The sequence below is a fragment of the Rhinopithecus bieti genome, unplaced genomic scaffold (genome assembly GCF_001698545.2).
Source record: "Rhinopithecus bieti isolate Rb0 unplaced genomic scaffold, ASM169854v2 scaffold_6063, whole genome shotgun sequence".
Taxonomy (NCBI): Eukaryota; Metazoa; Chordata; class Mammalia; order Primates; family Cercopithecidae; genus Rhinopithecus; species Rhinopithecus bieti.
The window spans coordinates 2,981,942-3,004,578 of NW_016805186.1; the positions used below are offsets into that span (position 1 = coordinate 2,981,942).

At 44.3% G+C, this 22,637-nt stretch overlaps 1 protein-coding gene across 1 annotated transcript in view; it reads left to right on the forward strand.

Annotated features, from left to right (window-relative positions):
* LOC108529298 (fructose-1,6-bisphosphatase isozyme 2) overlaps nucleotides 1-22,297 on the forward strand; it is a 37,579-nt gene extending 15,282 nt beyond the window's left edge. The window contains exons 4-7 of the mRNA XM_017871536.1: nucleotides 4,203-4,343; nucleotides 8,077-8,214; nucleotides 17,390-17,509; nucleotides 21,879-22,297. Coding sequence (XP_017727025.1) covers nucleotides 4,203-4,343; nucleotides 8,077-8,214; nucleotides 17,390-17,509; nucleotides 21,879-22,073 — 594 coding nt within the window. The 3' untranslated portion in view covers nucleotides 22,074-22,297. The remainder of the gene's footprint in view (nucleotides 1-4,202; nucleotides 4,344-8,076; nucleotides 8,215-17,389; nucleotides 17,510-21,878) is intronic.
* Nucleotides 22,298-22,637: the final 340 nt, after the last annotated feature.

Sequence of the window (22,637 nt, forward strand, 5' to 3'; positions counted from 1 at the left end):
CACTTTGACTATTTCAGGGGAAGGGAGGGGTTTAAAAGAGGAAAACTTGACTAAGAAGGGCATGCAGGAATTGTGCTGAGTGCCATATCTCTGTGTCTTGTTTTTGTGATTATCTTTGGTGCCAGTCCACCTGGACCTCAGGCTGACATCGTCTCAACAATGGCTGAGTTGTTAATTAGCCACATTGAAGTAATCTCTGGAATTTTGCAGCTAGGTCTCCATGTTTGGTCTGTCTGTCTCAAGATTACCTCTTGGAACTTCTAAGAAGGCACATAATAGATACTAGCATGCAGCTAGCTAAATGTGCAGGGAGTATATATGGTGAGAAAGGGAGCTATTTTAAAGCTAAGAGAAAAGGCTTCTGCCATTTGCTTCAAGGTTATATCTTGAAACCCAAGAGAAGGGAAAAATGTTTTAAAATATATTATGAAGTTAAGCTGCCCAGTTACATTAGGAAGATGGAAATTAAAACCACAGTGAGACACCATTCTCCTCTTCCAGAGTGGCTAAATCTAAAAAGACTGAGCATACCAAGTGTTGGCAAAGAAACTGGAACTCTTAGACCTCGTTGGTGGGACTATCAAATAGTATGACCACTTTGGAAAACATTTGATAAAGCACCTACTAATGCTAAGCAGATATTTACACACTGTGGCCAAGCAGTTTCACTCCCGGGACCCACACAGAGGAAAGGAATGCTGTGTCTGCCCGAAGTCGGAGAAATTAGTCATAACAGCTCCAAACTGGAAAAATCCAAATGCTTATCAACATGAGAATGGAGAAATAGCGCAGCTTGCAGTGAGCCGAGATCCCGCCACTGCACTCCAGCCTGGGCAACAGTGCAGACTCCGTCTCAAAAAAAAAAAAAAAAAAAAAGAACAGATAAATAAATTGTGATATAGTCATGCAGCAGAAAACGACATAGCAATGAAAAAGAACAAACTACTGCTGTGTGTAACAACACAGGTAAAATTGCAAAGAAATAAACTTGAAAATCATAAGCCACACAAAAGAGCACATGCAGTGTCATTTCATTTCCATAATGTTCCAAACCAGATGAAGTAAGACTTGGTGATGAAGGTGAGAATAGAGGTTACTGTTGGCAGGAGGTGATAGTGACTGGGAGAAATTACTAGGCCTGGCTTCACTAGGCATAGAGTCCACTAGGTTGCTGGAAATGTTATATAAATGGATGTGGATGTTATGTAAACTATTCTATAAATACACATAAGTGTATATTATATATTTGTAAAAATTTATCAAGATGTGCCATGAAGATTTGCATGCCTGCGATATGCTTTATACCTCCAAGGAAAAAAGTCCACATTTCATAATTTCTACCACCAAATACATGGAGCTCTTGCAATTTTCATTAATTTTACCAAATAGTAGTGGTAGGAAGCACCACCTGTCTGATGGACTTAGATATTTATTGGTGTAGAAAAAAATAAAAAGGCAGCATGAAATCATTTGCAAACTATTATAAAATTTACTGAGAAAGGTGTCATGGCCATGAAGATTGCTGACATAAGCTAGGTTTTTGAAATCTCAGGACCGTGTTAGACAAATACAAAAATGGAACCATTCTATTTTTTTCCATGCATAGAAATAAATTACAGATGAGTTGATGAGTTTGCTGGAGAGGTAGGGAATAAAACCAGAAAGAAAAGACAAGAATATTCATGTCATCCTGTCTTGATGTAGGAGAAATTCAGTATAAACATAAAGACAAGAGACAAAAGCGTATGGAATGTCATGAATAATTTTAATTCTAAAAGTGCACTGCAAAAACGGGCACCATAAATAAAATAAGAAGACAATGACAACTGAGGAAAATATTTTTGACATATACAAGACATTAATATCTTTTATGTATAAAGAACTATTAAACAAGAAGATGAATATCCTGATATAGAAAAATAAGCAAGACATGAAATAGACAACTTACAAAATAAAAATGGTCAAAATAAACATATAAAAGTTTTTACCTGACTCATAAAAAATAGAAGTTAAGGCCAGGCGCGGTGGCTCACACCTGTAATCCCAGCACTTTGGGAGCCCAAGACGGGCGGATCACGAGGTCAGGAGATCAAGACCAGACTGGCCAACAGGGTGAAACCCCCGTCTCTACTAAAAATACAAAAAAATTAGCCAGGTGCGCTGGTGGGCACCTGTGGTCCCAGCTACTGGGGAGGCTGAGGCAGGAGAATGGCATGAACCTGGGAGGCGGAGCGTGCAGTGAGCCGAGATTGTGCCACTGCATTCTAGCCTGGGAGACAGAGTGAGACTCCATCTCAAAAAAAAAAAAAAAAAAAAAAAAATAAAATCCCAAGGAACTACAAACAGAAAACCAAAACACTTCCTAGAACTAGTGATTTAGCGAGGTCACAGGATACCATAGATCAAGATCAAAATCAACTGGATTTCCCTATATATTTAGCAATAAACTAATTCATAATTAATAATTACATTTTAAAATATGTGCTATTTACAATCACCAAAAATGGAATATATAAATCTAAAAAATGTGTATAGGGTTCTTAGCTGAAAACCACCACGTATGCAAATGAGTGATGTGTGTGGTGTAAACTCACATGGGTGCTGTGTGGTGGAACTGAATTCATATCACGGACTATAATGTGGTGTGTTGTGTAAACCTAACATGTGTGCTGTGTGTGTGTGAACTGAATTCTAGTATCTCAGCGGACTATATATGTTGTGTGGTGTTAAACTCACATGTGTGCTGGTGTGTGGAACTGAATTCAAGTAATCCATGACCAGACTGTGCTAGGTGATTGGAAATACAGACATGAACAAGATGGAGCTAGTACTTGCCACCAGGTCGCTCATAGTCTAGCTGGGAAGTCAGACACTAGGCCCATGAATGAAAATGTGTTGGGAGCTTCAAAGAAGCAGCTCTGAGTGCTCATGGCATCAAGCACTGGAAGACCAGACCATGAGGTCAGAACACTGGGGCAAGAACATTCAGGTTTACAAGGCTTCCACACACATCACCACAATGCTGTATTCCAACTCTAGGTTTCTGGAAGAGAGACTCACATTGGGCCAGTTTGAATCACAAATCTATGAATCTATCCTTGACCCCATCAAATATGTGTGCATATGTGTGTGTGTGCGTGTGTGTGTGTGCGTGTGTGCATGTGCATGTGTGTGTGTGTGTGTCGTGGGAGGTGGGGTAACTCAATACAAATGTAGCAGCTGAGAGTCCCCGTTTTGGATAAGGGGGTGAGGAAGAATCACTTTGCACCGGTTGAATGCACCAAGGGCTAGAGAAGGACAAGAAGGAGCACCAGCATTTAAGGAATCAGAGGAAGAGGTGCTGCGGGGAAGAGAAGCAAATGAGAAGGAGCAACCGCAGAGTCAGAGAGAAAGCCAGAATCAGGGCTTCCTGCGGCTGGGCGAGTTGTGCAGCCTCTCCAGCTGCAGTAGATTGTTCATCTCAGGTGGTTTTGCTCTCAGAGTTCTCCCTCTGACCCATGGAGGTGATGGTGCTGTCTGCTCCAAAGGGCTGTTGAGTGCGCAGAGTGAGATGCTGCCCGCTCAGCTCAGTGATCTGAGTTGTGAGTATCGTGGCTTGGGAACATGGCTTATGACGAAGAGGGGCTATGGTTTTAGCATCTGGGAGTGCTTTTCCTGGCAGGCTACAGACACATACGTTTGGGAAACAGGAAGGAAGAAGTTCAAGAATGGCCTTTGCCATGGCTCAACTAGAACTGTTGGCAACATGGCCGCTTGTTTCCTCTGGATAGATTTGCAGCAGCTTAAAAATCTTTTTTTTTTTTTGAAATGGAGTCTTGCTCTGTTGCCCAGGCTGGAGTGCAGTGGTGCGATCTCGGCTCACTGCAAGCTCAGCCTCACGGGTGCATTCCATTCTCCTGCCTCAGCCTCCTGAGTAGCTGGGACTACAGGCACTCACCACCATCCCCGGCTATTTTTTGTATTTTTAGTGGAGACAGGGTTTCACTGTGTTAGCCAGGATGGTCTCGATCTCTTGACCTCGTGATCCACCCGTCTTGGCCTCCCAAAATGCTGGGAGCCACCACGCCCGACCCGTAGCAGCTTAAAATTCTAAGAACTGCGCTTCCTTCAGTGGTTTGAGGAGACTGAAGCCCAGGCCCCTGGCAAAGGGTTCTCTCTGGAGACAACAATAACACATGGCATTTGTCTCCTCTCTTCCGCAGACCTCAGAGGATGAGCCTTCTGAAAAGGACGCCTTGCAGTGTGGCCGCAATATTGTGGCCGCAGGTTATGCACTGTACGGTAGTGCAACCCTGGTGGCTCTCTCCACAGGGCAAGGCGTGGACCTCTTCATGCTTGACCCGGTAGGTACAGATTATGGCATCACCTGTGCCTGGGGACTCCATACACCTCTGTGCCTTAATGCCAGTTCTCTGCGATAATGTCCTGGTTATTCCTAATACTTGTTTTGGGGACCAGGGGGCCTGAGAGCCTAGTTTGGGGAGCCAACACCATCATCAGACACCATGAAGGGCCTCTCTCACAGTGAGGGCACTCGGGGGTAGGAGTGTCCTGCAGAGCCAGTTGCGTCAACTCAGGCCCTGTCCTTAAGGAGCTCATTTTCCAAAAATTCACTCAGTCTCTTTGGCTTATGAGAACTCCGTGGTTTAAGAATCACAATTGTGCAAATTTCCAGCAAAAGCTTGGGTTCGTTAGAGCAGCAGCATCTAGTAGAATGCTCTGTGCGTTTCACTTTTAAATGCTGGATGCCTTGTGTATCACTTGTGAAGTGCTTTGCCAAGTATACTGAGGTCTTGTGAAAACTCAGATAGTGTTGACCAAAGAACACCTCAAAACCTGTTGTGTTCACTTAGACCAAAGGTGGGTATTTAAATTTTTGATTTACAGATGTTTATTGAGCATCTACTGTGTCCCAAAGCACCATTCCAGACAGCAGAGATGGAGCATTGATCAAACACACATGCCGGCCCTTGTGGAGTCACATGTTAGTGCACATGTGTGGAGAGAGGAGTTGGCAAAATTTCAAAATGACATGGAGTTAACTCACAAAACAGAGTTTACAGTATGGAAACCCAGAAGCTTTTCAAATAGAATCTTTTGTCTATACGCCCAATAGACCAAGACCCATCACAGTTTGCTAATGCCCTATGTTCAAAGAAGCTGGCAAACCCTGAGAAATTCTGTGACTTACAAATATTACCCTCAGACAAGAAAACACCCTTTCTAAAGTTGTTGTAGAATAACCGCTAAGAGTTAGATAATTCTCCGTAAGCGGTAGGAATGTAAAGTGCCTGCCCTATGAAATTTACATCTGTTAATGCATTTAAATGTCACAGTGGCTCTATGAGATTATGTCCCGCTGTTTTCCCATTTTCAGATGGGGAAAGTGAGGTGTAGAGAGAGAGAGTAACTTGCGCACGGTCAAACTAGTGACTGGTATCAGGAGTCACGGTCCAGCAGTCTGTGCTTTAATTACTCTACCACACTGTATTTCCAAGATAACTGCTCTTGAGTACAAGCAAAATATCTCCAAGAACATTCTGAGCAGTTCTAAAGGTGATGGGAGGTGCTTTGACTCAGGCACCCAACTCAAGGATTCCCAGGCACAGACAGATCCTCTGTTTTCTGCCCTCAGTCATGACAGCAGGGCCCAGTTTGGACATGGGTGGGCGCCAGAGCTTGTCAACATGACAGAAGGAAGAGATGAACCACAGCATCTTTCCAGATCTCTGTGTATTAGCCTGAAACTCTTTAGGATCACATCACCCTCCTAAAAAGGACGTTTGAGCAAAGACCCAGTGCACAAAGCTTAGTGCCTACTTGACATCCAGCAGAGGCAGCTTGTGGCAGTTGTCACAGTTAGAAATGCCATGGACAGCGGCCAGCAGCTCATGGAAGCAGCATTCCCTGGTGGGTCAAACAGCCTGTGAGATCTGTGGGTCTGCAGGACTGGTGATTTGATTTTGTCAGAACACACATATTGTTCAGGCACAGAGAGACCACCTCCTCTTAACCAACTCTCCATTGTGGGATAAAGCTCAGTGTCAAGGCGCTCATTCACAAATGGGAGCTGTTGTTTCTTGTGACAAGGATCTGGTTTCTGATCAGCGGTAACAGAGTGTATGAGAGCCCATATTAAAAATCAGCGGTTGCTGGTGACCACACAATCAGAACAAAGGAACACATTTTCCAGGTTAATAAAATTGTGGAAACAATATTCCCGGGGCCTGGGAGTCCCAGCCCCAGCCCCAGCCCCAGCCCCAGGAGTGCATCAACGCAAAGCGTTTTCACCTGCCCTGATGCAGAATGAGCGCCTCTGTCCAGGTGGTGAGGGAGTGCCGCTGTTCAGGTGACGGTTACACATCTCCACCCTCTTTGCTGAAAAGCAAGAGTAAAACTGACCCCAGCTCAGTTAAGTGAAAGGAGTTACTGCATTGATGGGAAATGCAAGACCCTGGCTAGGAATGGGCAGGACTAGAGGACCAGGAAGCAGGAGGCACGGCAGTGGTCTCGCAACATGGCCGGTCTGGCCCGGACACCAGCCCTGGTGCTGCACCTCTCACTCACGTTTCAAATCCCAGGGAGGGTGTCTCATTTTCAAGCTAAGGCACATGCCTGACCTTGGCCTACAAGGGGCCCAGATGTGAGTCTTCCTAGACTGGCATCCAATGAGAAGAGTTAATTATTCAAAGCAAGTCAGGGCACTTTTCAGAAGTAGAAATCAGCGCCGAGCTGCTCCAAAGCAACAGATGCCCACAGCAAATTAAAGCTCATGAGTCAAAGACCATCACTCGTGCACCTGTAATAACTGGAAGTTAGATTTAGCAGGCACCGCAGAGCAGCCGTGGAGTGTTGCATAAGGAGGGAGTTGAGATGGGCTTATAGCACATCTCAACAGGATTTGAGGAAGAGAGGGTCAGTCTGGATTGGATATTGTCTGGAAGTGGGTGCCATCAATGACTAGTTACCCTAATAATTTTTATCTAGGAGGCAGGGAGATTGAAGTCATTGATACAGAAGTGGTTGTCACTCATGTTAGGCAGGAGAGGATTGCTGAGTTGTTTTTGTTATTGAGTCTCCTTGGCACTGACTGGTTTCGGACGCGGACAGTGCCACCTCTCGTAGCCGCACCTCTGCCATGTGCTGTCATTCTGTGGCCTTGCCTCTTTTTATCCTGGGAATACCTCTGATGTTTCGTGGGAACCTTCTGACCTAGCTGCCAACTGTGACCTGTCATTTTGGAGTTTTTCACTGTCTCAAAATCTTTGACATTCATCAAAATGGATCTGGTTTCCAGGCTCTGATTTTCCTCCTAGTGACTTTGACAGACACGAGCATTTAAGGTGGTATCTGCCACAAGCCGATCACATTTTTAATGACTTTTAGTGATATTACCAGAACTAGACAAAGGGGTATTTGGGAGATGCCCTGCAGGTATTGACCACGGCGGCTCCAGGGGAACTGGAGAGGGACTGGGCATAGTTCTATTAATATGTCTGAGGATTCCTTTAGATTTTACCAACTTTTTCCTTATGCTGGATGAACACAGTTTCTTCCTGTTTTCCCCAGATAAGACTGGGATAGCAGAAACTGTGAATGGTTTCTACAGTTTAATCACTAACATAAACAAAATAACTGTACCACAAATTAATGGTTAAAATGCATCGCTCATACAACAATGTAACTTCTTCCTCTCACTGTTGATGGCCCATCTTCCTGAAAATGTTAATCTGGGGGTGAGAACTTGGGAGATACCCACAGTTGGGTTCCTCCTAAATGAGGAGCCTCGCTGACAGAGGAAGGCACAAAGGAAAAGAAAGAAGACTATGGGCCTCTTCCTTTGAATTGTCTTCCTGCTTGCGGTGTCACTGCTTGAGCTTCCTGTGTGGGCTCCATGTGATCCCTGATCTTCCCACCAGTTGTGAAACCACCACAGGACAGGCTCAGAGTGACCACAGCCAAGCCCTGGCTCTACCAGCAGGCCCCCATCTTCTCCTGCTGATTGTGGGGATCGTGCGGTTGGCTTCTGTTTCCTGGCTTCTCTTTTCTTCCTGGCATCTCTCTTCATGTTGCTAGGCTCTTGGTGAATTTGTTCTGGTGGAAAAAGATGTCAAGATTAAGAAGAAAGGAAAGATTTACAGCCTGAATGAGGGCTATGCCAAGTATTTTGATGCGGCCACCACTGAATATGTGCAGAAAAAGAAATTCCCTGAGGTGAGTGAAGAAAGCCAGGTGGGTGGCACAGAATGCTGTCTCCATGGGGTCCTGTTCGGGTGGTGGCTTCAGGGGCTTTGCTGAAAGAGGTTGGTGCCACTGTTTATGGCTGTGGTCAGTAGGAAGATGATGGACTCTGCCTTTCTTCATAAGCATTTAGTATCTTATATAGCTAAAATTTACCTTCTAAAGGTAGTACTTATCTTTACATTTGAGCTTTTCCAGGATAAATTCTTTATAAAGAAGGTAGGGATCACATTTACAAAATTCAGAGCGCAGGCCGGATCCTCTCTGAAGTCACTTGTTTAAACTAAACTCCAACCTATAGATTCACTCACTCAGTTGAATTTGCTTTTAGAAGAAATAATTATATGAGAGGCCCTCAAAAGCTCATGGAAAATGAAATTAAAAGAGATTAAAAACATAAAATATAAACTTTAGTTCTCAACACAAGCTCCATCAAGTTCAGATGATTTTGTAAGGGCTCATACCCACCCTTTAATCCGTCTGTAACGAACTGAGGTATGGGAATTTAACCCTGTCAAGGCTGTCTTTATAATGTTATTTGCCGAAGAAAAATGGGTGCCCTTTAAAGGTTTTTTAAGATTAGGAAACAAAAAGAATTCAGAAGGAGCTAAATCAGGATTGTAGTGATTTTCCATCAAAACCCTTGCAAGACTGCCATTGTTTGATGAGAAGATTAAGCAGGAGCACTGATGTGGTGGAGAAGGACTCCATGGTGAACTTTCCTGGGCTTTTTCTGCTAAAACTGTGGCTTTCTCAGAACACTCTCATAATAAGCAGATGTGGGCCAAGGATGTTTCTCCCCAGTGTTGTAAAAATGAATGGGTGTAATTATGAAGGGCAAATTGTATCCTCTATCTTCAGAGGCCCTTGCTCTCCTCCCCCAAGTTACGAGCATCTATAGTTATCCCTCCCTCCCGCCCTCGCTCCCTCCTGCACTCTCACCTATCTCTCTTTCTCTCTCTCTCTGTCATCTATCTATCTATCTATCTATCTATCTATCTATCTATCTATCTATCTATCTATCTTTGATAGATTTCTCATAGCTTTTCTTTACAGAGCAAAGGCTAAAGAGTAGAAACACCTGTCTCTGTTATGTCAAGTCCTTCTGGGCTAAAACACTAGGAGCTTAGGAAGATGGGTTCCATCTCTAGTTCCTGATAGTTCACTGTGTGTCTGTTGAAAGATTCTTTCTGTATTTAAATGTTTTGATTTTATAACTTAATGTTTTCTCCAAATATAAAAATTATGTTCCTGTGTAACACATCACATGGAAGACACCAAAAAATATAAGAAAATGTAAACAAAATCCATGTGTAAGATACTCCACCCTCAGAAACCCCACTGTGGGCCACCACATCTGGCTAGTTTTTTGTATTTGGTAGAAACGGGGTTTCACCGTGTCGGCCAAGATGGTCTCGATCTCCTGACCTCGTGATCCTCTGGCATCAGCCTACCAAAGTGCTGGGACTACAGGCGTGAGTGACCACGCTCGGCTGAACATCTTGATACATTTCTCTAGGGTTTGTTTTCTGCAAATGTGCTTACCCAGTTACCAAATGTGGTTCAACTGGAAACAGTTTTTAAATCTGCTTTTCTACTGACTTCACGAGCATTTCCGAGTCAGTAAAAGTTCTTCAAAAGCATATTGCTGTACCGTAACATGCTTAATCATTCTCAGGTTGTTCCACACTTAGGCTGCGTCCAGCTTTTCACTCCATAAATAATGCTGTAGTGAGCCCCTTTGTACCTCATTTTGCTGATCTGAAAATTCCCTTAGAAGGCATCCCTAGAAGTAAGGCTGGGCCCGGTGGCTCACGCTTGTAATCCCAGCACTTTGGAAGGCCAAGGTAGGCAGATCACTTGAGGTCAGGAGTTTGAAAACAGCCTGGCCAACATGGTGAAACACCATCTCTGCTAAAAATAAAAAAGTTACCTGGGTGTGGTTGGTAGGTGTCTGTAATCCCAGCTACTTGGGAGGCCGAGGCAGGAAAATCACTTGAACCCGAAAGGAAGAGGAGGTTACGGTGAACTGAAATTGCATCACTGCCCTCCAGTCTGGGCAACAGAGCAAGACTCTGTCTCAAAAAAAAAAAAAAAAAAAAAAAAAAAAAGGGTATGAAGGCATTCCTAGAAGTAGGATTTCTGGTAAAACAGAATTCTGGAACCTCACTTCAGTCTTCACTCTCAAGTCAGGCCAAGGTGCTTCACCTCGGGTCTGATAGAGTGTTAAGTAACTAAAATAGGAGAAGACTTGGTAATTTTTGCCTAAATGTGGTTTCACGGCATGCAGCTAGAAGACAACAGAATATGATGATGTAATTATCATTATAATTACGATTTGGGGGTGTTTCAAGGTGATAATAATAATAGCTAACATGTATTGGGTGATTAACATGTCGTAAGCCCTATTTTAATGTTTTATGTGTAATAGCTCCTTTTATCTCATAACAACTCTTGGAGGCAGGTACAGATGGGGAAGCTGAGGCACAGAGTAGTTCAATTACTTATCCAAGGTAAGTGGCTGAGCCAGGATTCGAACCCAAGCATTCTGGCTGTCAACCCATGCCCTTAACCACAACGTGAGCCTGCTTGGAAACAATCAAGTGGGGCAGAATCCTCACTCCCACACACAGGTGCGTGGTTCAGGGCTGCCTAACCTCAGGGGAGACAGCGCCTCCCTGCTGGCTGCGGAGTTTCTGCCTCCTCCACCCCGGTTCCTCTTCCTGCTTTATGAGCTGTGCACCTGCTGGGTGTGGACAGGACAGAAGCCCAGCTGCAGAGCACCCAATTCCGTATCTGGAAGGGAAGAGGAATATGAATCAGGCTGTTCTCAGGAATCTGCTTATTGTGGAGGAAATGAATGAGAAACACTGCTTCAGGGCTCTGGTAGTTTGTTTTGCGTTCATTTTCATTTTTGACAATTGTTAGAGCATTGCACTTGCCTAATTAGCAGAAATATTTCCTTACATTTGTCACAAATTCCACCTGTTGGTGCAGTGCCAAGTGTGAGCCATAAAATTGGAGTTACTAACAAGGATGGTGACCATGAATTATGAAGGAGGTGACTAATCATTAAAACTGTCATCATTTTATTTATTTAACTTTATTTTATTTATTTATGTATTTATTTTTATTTTGAGATGGAGTTTCCCTCTTGTTGCCAAGACTGAAGTGCACTGGCGTGATCTCGGCTCACCACAACCTCCGCCTCCCCGGTTCAAGCGATTCTCCTGCCTCAGCCTCCCGAGTAGCTGGGGTTTCAGGCTTCTGCCACCACACCCGGCTAATTTTTGTATTTTTAGTACAGACGGGATTTCACCATGTTGGTCAGGCTGGTCTTGAACGCCTGACCACAGGTGATCCACCTGCCTCGGCCTCCCAAAGTGCTGGGATTACAGGCGTGAACCACCACGCCAGGCCCATCGTTTTATTTTTAATTGACATATAATAATTGTACATATTTATGGGATACATAGTGATGTTTCATTATATATAATGTACAGTGATCAGATCAGTATAATTAGGAAATCCATCATCTCAAACATTTATTATTTCTCTGTGTTGGGAACATTCAATATCCTCCTTCTAGCTTTTTGAAAATATGTCCGGGCCGGGCACGGTGGCTCAAGCCTGTAATCCCAGCACTTTGGGAGGCCGAGACGGGTGGATCACGAGGTCAGGAGATCGAGACCATCCTGGCTAACACCGTGAAACCCCGTCTCTACTAAAAAATACAAAAAACTAGCCGGGCGAGGTGGCGGGCGCCTGTAGTCCCAGCTACTCGGGAGGCTGAGGCAGGAGAATGGCATAAACCCGGGAGGCAGAGCTTGCAGTGAGCTGAGATCCGGCCACTGCACTCCAGCCTGGGCGATAGAGCGAGACTCCGTCTCAAAAAAAAAAAAAAAGAAAATATGTCCGATATTATTGTTAACTATGTTCATCCTGCAGGGGTTCAGACACCAGAACACATGCCTGTGATGCAGGTGTGATTTTATTTTCCACACTTTTATTTTAGATTCAGGGGTAGTTGTGCAGGTTTGTTATATAAGTAAACTCGTGTCAAGGGGGTTTGTTGTACACATTGTTTGGTCTCCCAGGTACTAAACCTGGTATCCAATACTTCTCTTTTCTGCTCCTCCCCTTCCTCCCTCCCTCCACCCTCAAGTAGGCCCCAGTGCCTGTTGTTTCCCTCTTTGTGTCCATGTGTTTCTCATCATTTAGCTCCTACTTATAAGTGAGAACATGTAGCATCTGGTTTCCTATTTCTGTGTTAGTTTACTTAAGATAATTAGGCCTTCAGCTCCACCCATGTTCCTGCAAAAACATCATGTCATTCTTCTTTACGGCTGCATAGTATTCCATTGTGTATATGTAGCACATTTTCTTTATCCAGTCCACCACTGATGGGCATCTAGGTTGACTCCATGTCTTTGCTATTGTAAATAGTGTTGCAGTGAACATACACGTGCATGTGTCTTTACAATAGAATGATTTCTATTCCTTTGGGTATATACCCAGTCATGGGATGGCTGGGTCAAATGGGATGGCTGCTTTTAGCTGTTTGAGAGATCATTACACTGCTTTTCTCAATGGTTGAACTGATTTACACTCCCACCAATAATGCATAAACATTCCCTTTTCTCTGCAACCTCACCAGCCTCTGTTATATTTTGATTTTTAAATAATTGTCATTCTGACTGGTGTGAGATGGTATTTCATTGTGGTTTTGATTTGCATTTCTCTAATGAGCAATGATATTGAGCTTTTTTCATATGCTTTTTGGCTGCATGTATGTGGTCTTCTTCTTTTTTTTTTTCTTTTTTGAGATGGAGTCTCTCTCTGTCGCCCATGCTGGAGTGCAGTGGCACGATCTCAGCTCACTGCAACCTCTGCCTCCCGGGTTCAAGTGATTCTTCTGCCTCAGCCTCCCAAGTAGCTGGGACTACAGGCACATGCCACCATGCCCAGCTAATGTTTGTATCTTTAGTAGAGATGGAGTTTCACCATATTGGCCAGGCTGGGTGTGTCTTCTTTTGAAAAGTGTCTGTTCATGTCCTTTGCCCATTTTTAAATGTTTTTTTTTTCCTTATATATTTAAGCTCCTTATAGGTGCTGGATATTAGACTTTTCTCAGATGTATAGTTTGCAGAAATTTTCTCCCATTCTGTGGGTTGTCTGTTTATTGACAGTTTCTTTTGCTGTGCAGAAGCTCTTTAGTTTAATTAGATCTCATTTGGCAATTTTTGTTTTCATTGCAATTGCTTTTGGTGTCTTTGTCATGAATTCTTTGCCCATGCCTACATCCAGAATGGTATTGCCTCGGTTGTCTTCCAGGGTTTTTATGGTTTTGGGTTTCACATTAAGTTTTTAATCCATCTTGAGTTAGTTTTTGTATATGGTATAAGGAAGCGGTCCAGTTTCAACCTTCTGCATATGGCTAGCTAGTTATCTCAGCACCATTTATTGAATAGGAAGTCATTTCCTCATTGCTTGTTTTTGTCAGCTTTGTTGAAGGTCAAATGGTTGTAGGTGTATGACCTTATTTCTGGATTCTCTATTGTGTTACATTGGTCTATTTGTCTGTTTTTGTACCAGTGCCTTGCTGTTTTGGTTATTTTAGCCCTGTAATATAGTTTGAAGTCAAGTAATATGAAACCTCCAGCTTTGTTCTTTTTGCTTAGGATTGCCTTGGCTATTCTGTCTCTTTATGGTTCCATATGAATTTTAAAAGTCTTTTTCTAGTTCTGTGAAAAATGTCATTGGTAATTTAATAGGAACAGCACTGAATCTGTAAATTGCTTTGGGTGGTATGCCCATTTTAACAATATTGATCCTTTATATCCATGGGCATGGAATGTTTTTCCATTTGTTTGTGTCATCTCTGATTTCTTTGAGCAATGTTTTGTAGCTCTTACTATAGAACTCTTTTACCTCCATGGCTAGCTCTATTCCTAGGGATTTTATTATTTTTGTGGCAATTGTGAAAGGGATTATGTTCCTGATTTCGCTTTTGGCCTGGCTGTTTTTGGTGTAGGGATGGTAATGATTTTTTTGTATGTTCATTTCGTATCTTGAAACTCGGCTGAAGTTGTTTATCAGCTTAAGGAGCTTTTGGACCAATACTATGGAGTTTTCTTTTTCTTTTCTTTTTCTTTTTTTTTTTTTGAGACAGAGTCTCACTCTGTTGCCCAGGCTGGAGTGCAGTGGCACGGTCTCAGCTCACTGCAAGCTCCACCTCCCAGGTTCACGCCATTCTCCTGCCTCAGCCTCTCGAGTAGCTGGGACTACAGGTGCCCGCTACCACGCCCGGCTAGTTTTTTGTATTTTAGTAGAGATGGGGTTTCACTGTGTTAGCCAGGATGGTCTCGATCTCCTGACCTCGTGATCTGCCCGTCTCGGCCTCCCAAAGTGCTGGGATTACAGGTGTGAAACACCACGCCCAGCCGACCAATACTATGGGGTTTTCTAGCTATACAATCATGTCATCTGCAAAGAGGGATAGTTTGACTTCCTATTTTCCTATTTGGATGCCCTTTACTTATTTCTTTTGCCTGATTGTTCTGGCCATAACTGCCAATACTGTGCTGAATAGGAGTGGTGAGAGAGGGCATCCTTTTCTTGTGCCAGTTTTCAAGGGGAGTGCTTCCAGCTTTTGCCCATTCAGCATAATGTTGGCTGTGGGTTTGTCATAAATGGAGCTTATTATTTTAAGGTATGTTCATTCAATACCTAGTCTGTTGAGAGTTTGTAACATGAAGAGGTGTTGAATTTCATTGAAAGCCTTTTTCTGCATTTATTGAGATAATCAAGTGGTTTTTGTCTTTAGTTCATTTTATGTGATGGATCACATTTATTGATTTGTGTATGTTGACCCAACCTTGCATCCCAGGGATAAAGCCTACTTGACTGTGGTGGATAAGCTTTATAAGGTGCTGCTGCTGTGTATTTTGATGAGGATTTTGCATCAATATTCATCAAGAATATTGGCCTGAAGTTTTTTTTTTATTGTGTGTCTGCCAGGTTTTGGTATCAGAATGATGTTGGCCTTACAGAATGAGTTGGGGAGGAGTCTTTCCTCTTCAATTTTTTTGGAACAGTTTCAGTGGAAATGGTATCAGCTCTTCTTTATATATCTTGTAGAATTCGGCTCTGAATCTCTCTGGTAGAGATTGCACCATAGGCTTTTTTTGGATGATAGGCTATTTTTACTGATTTAATTTTGGGGTTTGTTACTGGTCTGTTCAGGGATTCAGTTTCTTCCTGGCTGTTGCAGGAGAGTGTATGTGTCCAGGAATTTTTCCATTTCTTCTAGATTTTCTAGTGTGAGTGCATAGAGGTGTCCACAGTAGTCTCTGATGGTTTGTATTTCTGTGGTGTCAGTGGTAATATCCCCTTTGTTATTTCTAGTTGAATTTATTTGGATCGTCTCTCTATTTTTCTCTATTAATCTAGTGAGCAGTCTATCTATCTTATTCCTTTTCTTTCAAAAAACAAACTCCTAGTTTCATTGATCTTTTGATTTGTTTTTTTTGTTTTTTTTTTAGACGAAGTCTCACATTGTCACCCAGGGCTGGAGAGCAGTGCCGCCATCTCCACTCACTGCGGCCTCCGCCTCCCAGGGCTGGAGAGCAGTGGTACAATCTCTACTCTCTACAACCTCTGCCTCCCAGGTTCAAGCAATTCTCCTGCCTCAGCCTCCCAAATAGCTGGGACTACAGACACACACCACCACACCTGTCTAATTTTTGTATTTTCAGTAGAGATGGGATTTCACCATGTTCGTTGGGCTGGTCTCGAACTCCTGCTCTCAGGTGATTCACCCACCTTGGCCTCTCAAAGTGCTGGGATTACAGGCATGAGTCACAGGGCCCAGCCATGAATTGTGTTGTGTGTGTGTGTGTGTGTGTGTGTGTGAGAGTCTCCTTCAGTTCAGCTCTATTTTGATTATTTCTTGTCTTTTGCTAGCTTTGGAGCTGGTTTGCTCTTACATCTCTAGTTCTTTTGGTTGTGCTATTAGGTTGTTAATGTGAGATCTTTTTAACTTTTTGATGTGGGAATTTAGTGCTATAAATTTTCCTCTTAACACTGTCTTAGCTGTGTCCCAGAAATTCTGGTTATTTTATCTTTTTTCTCACCAGTTTCAAAGAATCTCTTGATTTCTGCCTTAATTTCATTATTTATCCAAAAATCATTCAGGAGCAAGTTGTTTAATTTTCATGTAATTGTATAGTTTGAGTGATTTTCTTAGTCTCGATTTCAATTTTTATTGAGCTGTGGTTGGAGAGTGGCTGGTATAAGTTCAGTTCTTTTGCATTTGCTGAGGATTGTTTTATGTCTGAGGGTGTGTTCAATTTTAGTGTATGTGCTATGTGTGATGAAAAGAATGTATATTTTGCTGGTTTTGGGTGGAGAGTTCTATAGCTTTCTATTCTATAGATGTTCTGTAGATATAGTTCTATAGATGTCTAAGAGATTCATTTGGTCTAGTGTTGATTTGAGGTCTTGAGTGTCTTCATTAATTTTCTACTTCAGTGATCACTGTCAGTGGGGTGTTGAAGTCTCCCACTATTATTGTGTGGGAGTCTAAGTCTCTCTGAAGGTGTCTAAAAGCTTGCTTTATGAATCTGAGTGTCCCTGTGTTGGGTGCATATCATTGAGGATAGTTAGGCCTTCTTGTTGAACTGAGGCCTTTACAATTATGTAATATCCTTCTTTGTCTTTTTTGAACTTTATTGGTTTAAAGTCTATTTTGTCTGAAATTAAGATTGCAGCCCCTGCTTTTTTCTGTTTTCTATGTGTTTGGCTTCCATCCCTTTATTTTGAGCCCGTAGGCAGCACTGCATGTGGGATGGGCGACTTTCTTTTTCTTTCTGTTTGTTTGTTTAGAGGCTCTTTTAAGATTGCTGCAGGATATTGTCTCATACTTTAAGCAGTCCTACATTTGGTAAGTCCAGTCACACAATAAGGTTTGAGGAGCTCATAATGAATGAAATGCACAACTATATAATCTTTTCAATTCCTACACTAGTGGGTGGAGGATAGGGGATCAAGAAGGCAGAGGTCACACCAACTGGACTTGTGACCGCGAGTAGGTGCTAGCTAATTCTGAAAGCCACTGCATCTTGTCTCTTCTCTTTCTGTCTTCTAGGATGGCAGTGCTCCCTATGGGGCCAGGTATGTGGGCTCCATGGTGGCTGACGTGCACCGCACCCTGGTCTATGGAGGAATTTTCCTGTACCCAGCCAACCAGAAGAGCCCTAAGGGCAAGGTAATTCTCCCTTGTCCACTGGCTGTGCATCTGGTCAGGGAGGAGGGGAGCTCCCTCCCCTCATGCCTGCTGTTTGGCTACCGCACTGCTTCGTGGCATGTCTGTGTGGGGATGGGCAGGGGAGGAAAAATACAGGGAGCTGTAGTTCCCTTGAGTGAGTCTCCAGGCTGTGGGAAGTTTGAAGAAGGAGGCAAACAGGCTGACGTTATGTGACTGGTGGTTCTCACTGGTCTTACCCCCTCCAGCCTCACACCCACCATTCACCGTAAGCCTGCTGTGTGTCTCACTTTCCACAGGCTGCGTCTGACTTTTGGCTTCAGCACCAGCTGATTTGGTGTCATGGACCCCATAGGGAGCCTAATAAAACTTATCAACACACTTCCCAGAACAAATGCATGTAAACGTACACATTACATACACATTACACATTGAGGGGGTTCACTGATGCCCTGAAGTCCACCCAAATATCCCCTAGAGAATTTCCAAACCCTAGAATAAGAACTTCTGCTCAGAACTCAGCCAGTATATCTGGAAAGGTAGTTCCTGGAAGGTGTAATTGCAATTTAATGATGCAAAACTGAAAATACTTGTCTTATCAAGTGAGAATCTTATGATCCAGCTGTCTTGCATAGAACCTCCCATAAAAATGCATCTGAATTTTAGCCGATCACAGAAATAGTAGGTAAGTAGTCAAATCAAATGAAGGCCTCTGTTTTCTCTGACACACCAACAACCAGCAACACGTTTTTCTGTCTCTCAGAGTCACCTTGAGATTTGAGTTATTCGAATGCTAAGAATCAAAGCCATGCTGAGAGATCTAACACAGCACACTGAAGCCAGAGAGACTTTAATAGGTTGGTGTAATCAGGTGTTTCTCTCCATGTGAGGGCTTAGCCCGAGTGTATTCACCCACTGAACTAAGAGCACCGATAAGCCTGCAGAAGAGCTGCTGAAGGGAAGCTAAGCACCATGGAGGACTACGTGAGGCAAGTAGAAGACATGGAAATTCTTTTTTGTTTTTTTTTTTTTGGTGGGGGGAGGGGGACAGAGTTTTGCTCTGTCGCCCAGGCTGGAGTGCAGTGGCGCGATCTGGGCTCACTGCAAGCTCCGCCTCCCAGGTTCACGCCATTCTCCTGCCTCAGCCTCCCAAGTAGCTGGGACTACAGGCGACCGCCACCACGCCAGGCTAATGTTTTGTACTTTTAGTAGAGACGGGGTTTCACCGTGTTAGCCAGGATAGTCTCGATCTCCTGACCTCATGATCTGCCCGCCTCAGCCTCCCAAAGTGCTGGGATTACAGCCACTGTGCCCGGCCAAGATGTGGAAATTCTTAGAACCACTCTGGTCACTTACTCAGTTACACTGGGGAGAACATAAAGATCAATTACTACTGATTATTCAAATGATTGTAAATGAGTCAGAAAATACCCACATGGGATCACATACTCATATCCTGTAAGCACACGTCACTCCATAGATAGATATGCGTTTGCTGCGCATAACCACCACCCATTCTGAAACTTCTGTTGGATCCTGATCTCTGCGTTTCTGCTGTCATGGTCCCTGTGCCCACCTCTGTGTGTGTGTCTGTGTGTGCACGTGCATGTTCCTATGCTGTGTGTGCCTGCATCTGTACAGCTGTGTAGATTTAATTGCAGAGAAAGTACAGGTCATGGTCGGGTGCGGGGGCTCACGCCTGTAATCCCAGCACTTTGGGAGGCCGAGGCAATGCATATCACGAGTTCAGGAGATCTAGACCATCCTGGCTAACATGGTGAAACCCACGTCTTCTACTGAAAATATATTAATATAAAAAAATTAGCTGGGCATGGTGCACGTGCCTGTAACACAGCTACCAGGAGGCTGAGGCAGGAGAATCGCTTGAACCGGGGAGGTGGAGGTTGCAGTGAGCTGAGATCGCGCCACTGCACTCCAGCCTGGGGCGACAGGGCACGAGTCGTCTCAAAAAAAAAAAAAAAAAAAATTAGCTGGGCGTAGGTGGCGGTGCGCCTGTAGTCCCAGCCTACTTTGGAGCTGAGGCAGGAGAATGGCGGTGAACACCTGGGAGGCGGGAGCTTGCAATGAGCAGATCGCCGCCACTTGCACTCCAGCCTGGGCGGACAGAGCGAGACTCGGTCTCAAAAAAAAAAAAAAAAAAAAAAAAAAAAACAGTACAAGGTCACATACCAAGGTGCCATGAAGTCCTGGGCATTTTGGTATTAAATTTCCTACAACAAGGGCATCTGAGGTCAGAGCAAAAGTAACTTGGCTCCAAGACAAGCACATTATGTACTAAGGCTGAGATTTTTTTGGTTAAAGTATTTGAATCAACAGGGTAATTGATTACAGTCTGAGACTTTATTGTCTGATACTCCAAATCCCCCCCATAAAAGGGGAGAAAAATGCTGAGCGCTACAGGCTGTCAAGGTGAGGGTCTCCTTGGCTAGACTGTCCTGGACAGCGTGGCCTCCAGTGTCCCTCCTGTGGGTAATGAAGGACAGAACTATCCGCCCCCAGACAGCCTGCATGCACCACAACTTTTTTACACCCTTCTGGGCACCCATTACTTTAAGAGCCAGAGGTCTAGGATGAGGGCATCTTACACTGTCTGACCAAAATGGCAGTAAATACCCCCATGGAGTCTTCACCTACTTTCCCTTGAATGCCTGGATCTCCAGCCTAGACCAAATATATCGTGTTTCTCTCCTTAATATATATAATATATACAATAGAAAAATATAACAACATATAACATATAAATATATAATATGATATATAATAACGTAATAATATATAAATATATAATAGAACAATAGAAAAAATTCACTATAATATATGACTGTTTCTGAAAGTAGTTTAAACGTATCACCAAAACGGACTGGAAGAAAAGAATGGTAAGGAAAGGCTGCACACAGCTGGGTCAACCATTTTGTAAGGTGATAGTGGAGAATGAACTTCTGGGAAGTCACAGGTTACACTGATGGGGAGAAAGGAGAAGATGATACTGAGTCATGCACAGCAGCAGGGCCTTCGGCCAGAACGACACCCTGAATCTAAGGTGATGGGGGTGTGTGTCGTGTGTCAGGCCGGGGGCGTCATGACATCATCACAGAAATAGACCTAAAAAGTCCATTCAATCCAACCCCATTCATTTCAATTCACTGTGTACTCACAGGACACAGGCAGCCTCCTGCCAGTTCTCATGTGCCTGCAGGAGGGTTAGAGAAGGCCTTCCTTCCTCTGAACAGGCTCAGCCCGGGGTCTTGTGCAGAGACTGGCAAGCAGGGCACAGGCTGATTTCAACCCAATTTCTGCCCTCGGCTGGGACCCCCAGTGCAGGAAACACAGTGGCCTTGCTTGGACACTTCCTTTGTTTTTGAGACAGGCTCTTGCTCTGTCTCCTAAACTGGAGGGCAGTAGTGTGATCACAACTCACTGCAGCCTTGAACTCCGGGGCTCAGTTGATCCTCCTACTTCAGCTTCCTGAATAGCTGGGATCACAGGTGTGCACTACCACACCTGGTTAATTTTAGAATTTTTTGTAGAGATGGGGTCTCACTATCTCAAATGGGGTCTCAACTTCCTGGACTCAAGTGATCCTTTTGCCTCGGCCTCCCAAAATGCTGGGATTACAGACAGGAGCCAACACTTTCAATGTGTCAGGCACTACTGAGAGTGGAGATAGTACAGGGACCAGCTAGGATGGACAGCAGCCTAGGGAGGAAGCCAGGCACTAAAGAGGCCTCAGTGTGATGAGTGGTACCAGAGGGGAAGTACAGGATGCTATGGGGTGCAAACGATGGGATTTCACTTAGTCTAAAGGGGCAAAAGACAAGACCATTGAAACACCAGCAAACTAGTTAGAAAAGTCAAAGTTTAAGGTGTGGAGCTCCTCCACACAATCCCAGCCACTGTGGCTGTCCCCAGAGAGGCAACCCGGCATGCTTGAGGTGACCTTACTGTCCCATCCAAGCCTGACTCTTTACCAGCCTTGAGGTCTCACACACGAGGGCTTCCACCCAGGTCTGCAGCATCAGTTTGCCCTTGTTGAACCGAGAAATAGGAGCCTAGATCTCGTATCTCCAAGTCAAGAGGCAGCTCCCTGGTAAGCACAAGGATCACAAGATGGGCAGATACCTGGCTCAGCCACCTGGCCAGAGGGGCCCCAAGGCTTCTGGATGAGCGCCATCTGATGCATCTGGCCTGCTGTAGGCTCTAAAGCTCGGGCCCACTCTTGTGAGGCGCATGATGCACTCATGCTAGCCAGATGGAAGCTCCACAGTGCAAACTGCTCCCCCAACTTTAGGGGCATGGCTTGGGACATTTGGCCACTTGCAGAGTTTATTTACCTGCCTCTGTTCCTCCACAGCTCCGGCTCCTGTATGAATGCAATCCCGTGGCCTACATCATTGAGCAGGCAGGAGGCTTGGCGACCACGGGGACCCAGCCTGTACTGGACGTGAAGCCCGAGGCAATTCACCAGCGAGTCCCCCTCATTCTGGGGTCCCCAGAAGATGTGCAGGAATATCTCACCTGTGTGCAGAAAAATCAGGCAGGCAGTTAGCAAGCTTCACCCCACATGCTCTCCTCTCTTTGTCTTGTACCTTGTCTAAGGTCCCTAAATGAATGATAAACAGAGATGGTAGCAATGAGTATACAAAAGGTAAATCCACTTAATCACATACAGAAGAGCAACAACAAACTGCTTGTGACAGGTTTGGAAGCCACAGGCGATTCTGTGGTCAATGTGAAGGACTAGAAATAAAGACCCACATGTGGAAAGAGCGACTTTGGCTTGTCTTCTGTCAGAAACAGCAACAAATATGGTTATAATTCTGTCTGTCAACCCACATAATTGGCGGCTGTATGCTTGGGGGCAAAGAGTACATAGATTAGTTAAGAATTTGTCAGCCGGGCGCGGTGGCTCACGCCTCTAATCCCAGCACTTTGGGAGGCCAAGGCAGGCAGATCACGAGGTCAGGAGATCGAGACCATCCTGGCTAACACGGTGAAATCCCGTCTCTACTCAAAATACAAAAAATTAGCTGGGCGAGGTGGCGGGCGCCTATAGTCCCAGCTACTCGGGAGGCTGAGGCAGGAGAATGGCATGAACCCAGAGGCAAAGCTT